Source organism: Alternaria ethzedia, assembly GCF_023757985.1.
Source record: "Alternaria ethzedia strain BMP 0044 chromosome Unknown scaffold_26, whole genome shotgun sequence".
Classification (NCBI taxonomy): domain Eukaryota; kingdom Fungi; phylum Ascomycota; class Dothideomycetes; order Pleosporales; family Pleosporaceae; genus Alternaria; species Alternaria ethzedia.
This window is the reverse complement of record NW_026056219.1, coordinates 446641-456665: the sequence shown is the minus strand read 5'-3', so window position 1 is coordinate 456665 and position 10025 is coordinate 446641. Positions and strand designations below refer to the sequence as shown.

Here is a 10025-nt window from a genome sequence, read left to right as displayed (position 1 = left end):
GACTTATTATAAAGCCTAAGATTAAAAAAAAGCTTAGTTAGCTAGATATGTAGTATATATATATTATTATAGATAAAGTTCTTAAAAAGAGTTAAAAGAAGCGTCTTCTAGTATTAATTATAGTACTTATTTATATCTATTCTTTTAGTTTATTAAAAAAGTTATATTATAAGTAGTTATAATAGATATTATAGGTTGTATAGAATTATAGTAGATCTAGAGAGTAGTGTAAGATATATAAATACCTTTTCTTATAGATACTTATTTACTTTATAAGCTATTATATACTATTACTTTATATATTAGATCTAGCTATTTAATAATATATTATTAGAACTCTAAGTCTCTAGACTACTAAACTCTTTCTCTCTTACCTTTTACTTTTATAAGTATAATACTAATTATACTATTATCTATAGTATTATCTAACTTAATAATAATTACGTAATAGTTTATTATATAATTAGTTTTTTTTAATACTCTTAAAGTATTAAAGCTTAAGATAATTATATATTAACTACGTAAGATAGTAACTACTAACTTAGAATAATTTAGAACTAAATAGAATAGACTATAAAACTCTTCTAGATCTTTCTACCTATTACTAGTGCCTATAGAATTATATATTAAGAATATTATTAACTTATAGCTCTTTTAAGCTAGCTTAGAAGTTTAAATTACTACTATAACTATATATAAAAAAACTAATCTTTCTTACTATATATTTATTAATTTAAAGTATATAGTAAAGTACTAATTATAGCTATAAATACATAGAATAAAAATAGAATAGTAGTATACTTATAGAAGTAAAAGCTTAGAACTCTAGATAAAAAAAAAAAAAAAAAAATAATTAGTAAAGATAGTAGCTAAGGTTTTATTTAGTTAGACTTATAGATTTACTATAGTTAATTATATAGAATTTATATTATTAGCGTAAAAGATAAAGATTAGTAGTAGATAAAATATAAAGAGTAACATAATTATATATTACTATTAGAGTAAGAATATAATAATAAAGATAGTAAAGGCGTAGTAAAAGTAAGTAGAGACTATAAGCTATAGTAGTAAGAATAATAAGATATTACTAAGCTTATTAATTATAAGTAAAGATAATTTTATATATATTAAAATAGTAAAATAACTTATAAAGCTACTAGGCGTAGATATTATTATAACTTTAGTACTAAGAATTATCTTAAGTATTATAGTTATAATAGTTTATATCTACTTAGAGTAAGAGATATTAGATTAATAGTAAAAAGAATTTACTATATAGATATCTAAGTATAGTTATAGCTTAGAATTTAGAAAGGTATAAAATCTTATACTAAATATAAAGTTAGTAAAAAGTAAAGATTATTAGATATTACCTAATTAGTTTCTAAAAAACCTAAAGTAGATAGTTAGTATTAGAGCGTATTTATAATAGAGTTATATTAAATAATAGTATAGTACGTAACTCTATATTACGCTTATTATAGTTAGTAAGATTACTTTTATTAATTAATTTTAAATATTTATTTTCTTACTTCTTTATATTATTTTATAATTATTATTATATATATAATATTAATAGTATCTATACTAACTTTATTTAAAAGAGAGATATATATAAATAAAAAAATTAAGAGTATAGAAAGCTTCTACTTCTACTAGTATATAGAACTTTTAAATATAAGTTTAGTAGTATATATATATAAAAAATTACTAAGTTTAATAAACTTATTAGATTTCTATAATTAAGGTTAACTTTATAGCTAAACTAGTAGTAACTTTTAATAAATATATAAAAATTATATTAGATCTAGTTATAGTTATTATCTAAGGCTACTATTTCTAGCTTTAATTAAATATACTATACTCTTAGTTATAGTAAGATATATATAACTAGACTAAACGTATAGATATTATTCTACTAGGCTATCTCTATCTAGCTAGTAAGTACTTTAGTTTTTCTTCTAATATTAATCTCTATAACCTTATAGGCTATACTTTTCTAAGTATTAAGTTTCTCTAATATAGTATAACTCTAATAGATATTATAAAAATTATTATAGCGTAGTCTAGTAATATTAAACTTTTATACTTTATATTAGTTATTTACTTATATCTAAACCTAGGTAATGTTAACTTTACACTAATAGACACTACTAATCTACTATATAGAATTCTTACTATACTATATATATTTTTTAATATATTATAAAAATTATTTAGTATAGCTATAGTGCTTTATATTATATAGAATAGTAGAGCCTAGTTATAATAGATTCTTACACTAGCTTATACTAATAATAGTATCTATAAGACTAAGTTTATTAAGATTAGAGAATAGAAGTTAATTACTAACTCTAATAGCTTATTTAACTATAACTACTATAGTATTAAAGCTAATACTAGTAAGAGATATAGGTTTATAGTAAATAGTTACTTTCTAGTCTAATAAGATTTCTAGAGTTACTCTATTATAATAATAGCTACTAGAAATAGTAAAATTATATAGATATAGTTATAGTAGATAGTATATAAAATACTAGCTTACTTTTATTAAACTTATTATATATTTATAATTTTACTTAACTATTATAGTATATATAGTAATAGAAAAGTTATTATCTATATAAAAATAGCTATATAATAATAGATATATAATTAGACTATAAACTATTTTTATAAAATCTATATTAAGATATAAGTACTTATAGAGAAATTAGTTATAGTTATATATAAACCTATATATAATATTTTAAAAGATATATATATATATATATATACTTTATAAAAAGTGCTAGCTATAGCTATAAGAAAATCTCTATATAGATATATAGTGTATACGTATCTTATAGTAGAAGGTAGAGTTAGTTATAGTTATAGTTAATTCTACTTATTAGTTCTTATTATACTACGTTCTATATTATATATATACTTTATATAGTATACTAGTAAATTTAGATTAAATAGCTAATATAATAAGTTTATAATAATAGAATAAAATAGGTATTTATATTAATTATTCTACTTTATCTTATATTTAGTTCTATCTAATCTACGTTAACTTTTATTCTACCTATATTAGGTATATTAGAATCTTAGTGTAGGTAGGTATTATAAAATACACTAGTTTTTACTTATAATATACTATTATATTTACTTAATACTTTCTCTATATTAGAAATCTTAATAAACTTACTCTTAGTGTTACTTTTATAGATATAAAGTTTTTAAGTTTAGCTTAAGAAGAGTAGGTAAATATTAGTGTAGCTACTATTATAGTTTTTAATATCTTCTAGTTCTAGGTTAGTAGTATAGAGAAGTTTAAAGTTAAACTCTACTTTAGATTTAGAAATAGAACTAGTATTATAGTTAAGTTTAGCTTATAAAATTAATAAAAACTAGTAATAATATTAGTTTACTTACCTTTAAAAGCGCGCTAAGATACTATTACTATAATCTTATTAAGTATAGATGCTGTTTGTTATGTAAAAAGAATATTAATAAGATAGTAAAATTCTTTATTAGAGCTATTATTATAACTCTTATATACTAAAAGTAATAAGTATATATCTAGCTTATATCTTAATAGACGTATAAATAACTATAAGATTAGTAGTAACTTTTATAGTATTTATAGTATATTATAGTTATAAGAATAGTACTTATTAATAAAAGGTAGTTTAGGCGTATAATTTATAGTTTAACTAGGTCTAGCATTTATTATAAAGGTAAACGTAAATAATAGCGCTATTATAGGTCTTAGCGTAAATTTCTAGTTATTATAGTAATAGTGTTAATATTAGAGAGTAATAATATTATATCTAATATAAAAATAAGAATAGTATTACTAGTGTAGTATACCTCTAAATCTTAATCTAGTAATAGTATTAATAAGCGTAATTATAATAGTATATAGCTAAGTATAGTTAAAATTAAGTTAAGCGCGTATAAAAGTAAGTTTATTAGATATATAGTAAGGTTATAATAGCAGAGTATCTAGTTAGTTACTATAGAAAATTACTAGTAACTTATACTTAGAAGATTAAGTTACTATTATAGGTTAGTTACTATAGTTATAGCTATAGTTATAATAGTAACGTATAAATACGTTAGTTTATAATACTATTATATCTTTAGTTTAGATAGCTATATAAAGAGATTTATAGCTAGATTCTAATTATATTACTTCTATAATATTACTTTTCTATTATATATAAGTAGTAGAGCGTATATAAATAATATAGAGTATTAAGAGTAGTGTACTCTATTAGTAGGTTATATATACACTTAATAATATTTATATAATATCTACGCTTTAAAGTATATTATATTATAAAATATAATATAGCTATAGAATAGTAGTAATAGGCTATTACGCGTAATAAGTTATATATAATAAGTTACGTAGGTAGACTATAATAGATAGTATATTATAGTTACAAGAGATAGTCTATATAGAGTTTATAGTAGGTATAGTATATAATAAGTAGAAATATAGTAATATAGTAAATATATTAAGACTATTATACGTAATAGATAGATAAAGAAAAGAAGTATAGAAAAGAGATAAATAGTAGAGAATTACAGGCTAGCCTAAATTCTTTAAGATAATTTATTTACGCTAAGCTTCTTTTACGCTATAGATAGAAATAATAGTTAGTCTTAGTGCTATAGATAATAATTATAGTTAGTTAGAGAGCTATAGATAGAAACTTTAGTAAGAAACGCGTACGTAAAGGCTTATAGTTATAATATATAATAAAGAATTAAAAATAGAAACTATATATAGTAATATTTTAATTCTATATTCTTTTCTACTTTAATTAATAGTAGTTTTATAAGATATATCTAGAGGTTTATAGAGAAAAGAGGTTATAGATAAATAAAACTTTACTTTAATTTTCTCTATGTCGCGCAGTAAACTTAATCTAAACCTAGTAAGTTTTATTCTTTACTAGCTACTAACACTAAGTATAATAGAGTATATATAGCTATAGAGGCACTAAATTTAATACTAGAAGCGCCTATTTTAAGTACTTAATTTAGTAACTAATTCTAACTATAAGTACTTAATTTTAACTTTAATTTAAGTCTAAAATTTAGCTATAGATATTAAAATTTAGCTATAAGTATTAGATTTAGCTATAAGAGCGCTCTTTTTTAGCTATAGAAGTACTAATCTCTAGCTATAGAAGCGCTTATATTAAGTACTTAATTTAGTAACTAATTCTAACTATAGATATCTAATTTTAGCCTTAATTTAAGTCTAAAATTTAGCTATAGATATTAAAATTTAGCTATAGATATTAGATTTAGCTATAAAAGCGCTCTTTTTTAGCTATAGAGGCACTAATCTCTAGCTATAGAGGCGCCTATTTTAAGTACTTAATTTAGTAACTAATTCTAACTATAAGCGCTTAATTTTAGCTTTAATTTAAGTCTAAAATTTAGCTATAGATATTAAAATTTAGCTATAAGTACTAAATTCTAGCTATACGTAGGCTATACTAGTAGTAAGTATAGTAATTACGTAAAGAACTTTAAAATTTAGCTCTAAACTTCTCTACTCTATAACTTTACAACGTAAGTAGCTATTAATAAGCTAAGTATAGCGTTAAATTCGCGTAGTAATTCTATACAAAATAGCCTACTTAGATTTTATCTAAGCTCTTAGGTAGTAAAGTTTAAAAGCCTTAAAGCTACTACTTTAGAGCTACTCTCTATTTCTTATTAGTGCTTATTACTCTTACTAAAAATTACTTAGGCCTAGTAGCTCTAAGACGTTCTCTTAGATAGTGTAGGTACTAGTAATTTATTAGTAAAAGTAAAGAATCTAACTCTAATTCTTTATATAATAAAGTTAGTATTTATTACTAAGATTATTTTATATAAAGTATAGCTACTTTATAATATTAGTAATAATAAATAAAAGCTCTAGATTAGTGTTTATATACTCTAGATTATTAAGCTTAAAAACTTTATTCTAGTAAGAAAGCTTATTTTAGATATTTATCTCTTATTATAAGAGTTTTATAGAGATTAGATAATATATTATAGAATAATAAAGTAATTATAGTAAGAAGCTTATAAAAGAAAGCTATTAGAAGTAAATATATATAGTAGAGGCATTAGGCTAATATAGACTAGAGTTCTCTAAAAATCTAAACTATTATACTTATAGTTTAAATATAGTAATATTATTTTTCTAGAAAATAATATAGAACTTAGAAAACTATTACTTAAAGTATAGATAGTTAGATAGAGTTACTATAGTAGTAGAAGAGCTATTATATAAGGCTTATTTACTAATAATAGATAAGCTATTAGATAATATAGCGTAGTTCTACTAAAAGCTCTACTAAGCACTTTCTAGCTCTAAGTTATTTATAATATCTATAAGATATAATACGTAATACTATATACTTATAAAGAAATAATAGATATTATCTTTAAACTTTTTAGTATTAGTAAAAACTACTAACTTTTTATTAGAATATATAGTAATAGTAGTAGATAGCTTACTCTTTAACTTAGAGAGGTTTTTAAGTATCTTAATAAACTAGAAGCTATTACTACTATTACTACTATTACTACTATTATAAGTAGTATTATTACTATAGAAGATAAATTAGCTAAAGACTTATATATTATTATTATTACTATAGTAGCTAGTATAGAAGTCTTAGATACTTAGTAATTATAAAAAACTACTACTAGGCGTATAAAGAGCTAAAAGTAGTAGTAGCTAAAAGTAAGCTTACTATTATAAGAAAGTAGTAGTCTATAATAACTAACTACTAAAAGTTTAGAATAACTATTCTAAGATCTAAGACTTCTAGATAAGCTTAGCTAAGCTATTCTTAGCGTAGTTTATAGTAGTAGTAGTATTACACTAGTAGTAGAGTACTATAGTATATAGATTAGTAGACTACACTATAATAGATTTAGAAGTTTTAGGTATATTATATTAATAGATAATCTTTATAGTATTTTTAGAGACTTTAGAATATAAAGTACTAGAGCACTTAATTATATCTATAGTATTACTAGGCTTCTTTTATAAGTTACGCTAGTAGATAGATATATAGTATTAACTATAATAATATATAAGAGTCTTATAAAAGATTAGATAATAGATATATATAGAATAATAAAGTTATTATAGTAGAGAGTTTATATAGAGCTTAGTAGAAATATATATATATATAGAGGCTGTATAGGCTATAGGCTCTACGTTACGTAAAGGCCTAGAGCTCTAAACTATTATAATAGACTCTATCTCTTAGGTCTAAGAGAGAGTAATTATCTTATAGCTAATAAGATATAAGCTTTAATTAGCTAATTACACTTTATACTTTTCTAGGTTATATATAACTATAAAGCTTTGCAAGTAGAGTAATAATTACAAGTACTTTGCATGAATTTAAGAGAACTGTCTCGTATTGCATTCCGCTACACGTCTACATTGCGCATTGCCCCGTCGGGAAGCACTGCAGGTTATCAATTGCGAAAGTCGTTCCCGCAGCGAGAATGCCGGCATTGTTGAAGAGAACGAGAACCATGACGGTATGCTGGTCTTGCGCATTCGCGACTCCGGAACCGCCTACCGTGTTCCAAACAGCCGCTTCTGGACTCGTCGGCGATCCCGTGAACAAACCGTTCGACACACCGTTCTGCGGATAGTACACGAGTTGATTGTCAACATACAGACGGGCTTGCACGGTGTATCGCGGGCGACTGTCGTCCTGAACTATCTTGAACCCGACCGTGCAGTTGTAGTTGCTGCTGGCTGGAATATAGACGTCTTGGAGCGTGAACCTCCACTGCCATCCTGGCGCGTTGTACCGATTGGTCATTGTAGTGTAAAGCGCATGTGATCCGTCGAGCGGCGCGAAGGGTGCCGTATCAGCCGAAAGAACCTCGGTCTTGCCGTACAAAGTATTGGTGGCGTAGGTATTGGTCCAGGGTGCGATGGCTCCGCTTTCGAAAGATGGATTGTAACTCGCGGCGAGCGTGTTGCACGTTGCTGGGGCCGACGTGGTGGATGTCGCGACGCTCGAAGTCGCTGGGGACGAGGAAGCGAGTATCTCCGGGAGTGGCGACGGCGTCTCGGCCACTGAGCTCGTTGCGGTCTCTTGGGTTGGTGTGGGGGTGGTTTCGGAGGATGCGACAAGCTCCGACGATGGCGACGCGCTGATCACGGGGGCAACGGTGGAGGAAATGGTCTCGATCTCGATTTCCATCGGTACAACCCGGCATTCAGTGGATGCTGGCGTGGGCGTGGGCGTGGGCGTGGGTGTAGGTGTGGTGGTCGGCTCGACAGACGTCTCGAGCACGGTAATTGATGCGACGGGAGAGACAATCTCGGCTTGCGAGGAAGCGACCTCTGATGTTGCGAGCGGTACTGCAGCTGTGCTCGAAAGCTCGGCATCAATGGTGAGTGACTCTGCATGGCTAGCCAGGACGCTGGAGGAGCTGGTGGCAGAGTCCGTCAAGGCGGTGACCTCAGACGATGCGAGTGAGGTTGAAAGCCCGCTAGGCGCGGAAACGATGTCAGTGGCCGCTGTTGACTCTGAAGCGGCTTCCAGCAAATGCGAGCTCTCCACTGCGGTAGCCGATGGGCTTGTGCTTGTTGTGAAAGTACTTGGGTACAGGCTTTCGACTAACGGAATCGTGGATGAAGAAGATGGAATAGGGTCGGCGAGCGATGCGCTTGTGGCCTGGGATGAGGTAGTGGACGAAGACACGGTGCTTGACGACGAGGTAGACAATGAACGCGCGTGTGTGCTCATGGCTGGGGGCGCACTGGCCGGTGCAATTGGCGCCTTCGCCGGGGAGGACGAGGCGGACGGCGCGGACGAGGATGCAGGCTTGCAATTACCGAAGCCTGGCTGGCAGCCGCTACCGCAGTATGCATCGGTACTTCCACTGTCTCGCATTAGTATACAGTAGCATGCGACGAGTTACGTCATCGCCGAACGTACCAGTATGAGTATTTACTGCAGCAGTTACCCCATTTGGATCCAGCGCAGGTCATCCCGAGGGGCGAAGCTTGGTACGCATTTCCGCATCGCGCATTGGTAGAGACCTTGTGTGTAACGGGTCTCGTGGCGGGCGATGAAGCGGTGGAAGCAGCGCGAGTTGATGTCGACGATGAACGCGTCGTGGCAGCAGGAGTGGCGGCAGCTGGGCCTGAGCAGGAACCGAAAGCAGGGTTGCAGCCTGAGCCGCAGTATTCTTTGGATGATCCACAGTATCCGTATCTGGAAGCGTCGTGATTAGCGATTTGTCCAAGTGGCTGTGTCTTCCAAGATTGACTTACTGCGAACAACAGTTGCCGAATACAGACTTCGAGCACGTGAAGCCACTCTTTCCGCCGCAAGACCCATCCTTCGACACCTTTGCAGATACCGAGACGAGAACAGGCGAGGAACTACAATTCCCAAAGCCCGACTGACATCCGGATGCACAATGAGCTGAAGTCTTGCCGCAGTAGTTGTATTGCGAGCAGCAGTTGCCAAAAGAGAAACCGATGCACGTAAGACCAAAGCTGCTTCCGCAGCGGCCGGACTTGGAGATGCGCGGACTGCTCACAGCAGCATCGATGATGGGGAGAGCAGCAAGGAGTGCAAGAAGGATCGATCGCATGATGTCGAATAATGTATTAAGATAAATTGGTGAGATAGGTTCGACGCGAGACTGAATGAGTGACGAGTTGGGCGAAAAGAAGGGCCGCCAGACAATGTCCGACGGAGGAGATAACGAGAGACGGTGCGCAATGCTTCATGTCGAAGGCTGTGGCGATGATATTTGTGGTTCTCATGATTGCATCGCTGTCGTGACAGTTGTCGCTACAACCGAAAGAGTCGAGCTACACCACGCGAAGCCACAAGCGGGTCGATGAAGCCCTGTCGCGAAAGCGAACTCAATCCAGTGAGCTGAAAGCCGAAATAGGAAACCCATGCTTTCTTTCGAGGTTGTTGTGATGTTGGTCGAGAGAGGGTGTAGAGACCGTACGATGTTCGCGC

At 30.2% G+C, this 10025-nt stretch overlaps 1 protein-coding gene across 1 annotated transcript; it reads right to left on the bottom strand.

Annotated features, from left to right (window-relative positions):
* Nucleotides 1–7457: 7457 nt before the first annotated feature.
* Nucleotides 7458–9014, bottom strand: J4E87_008478 (uncharacterized protein; the record flags this gene model as incomplete). Its single annotated transcript, XM_049380067.1, has 2 exons — nt 7458–8925; nt 9010–9014. 2 exons carry the CDS (start codon nt 9012–9014, stop codon nt 7458–7460), a joined length of 1473 nt encoding a protein of 490 aa, XP_049230336.1.
* Nucleotides 9015–10025: the final 1011 nt, after the last annotated feature.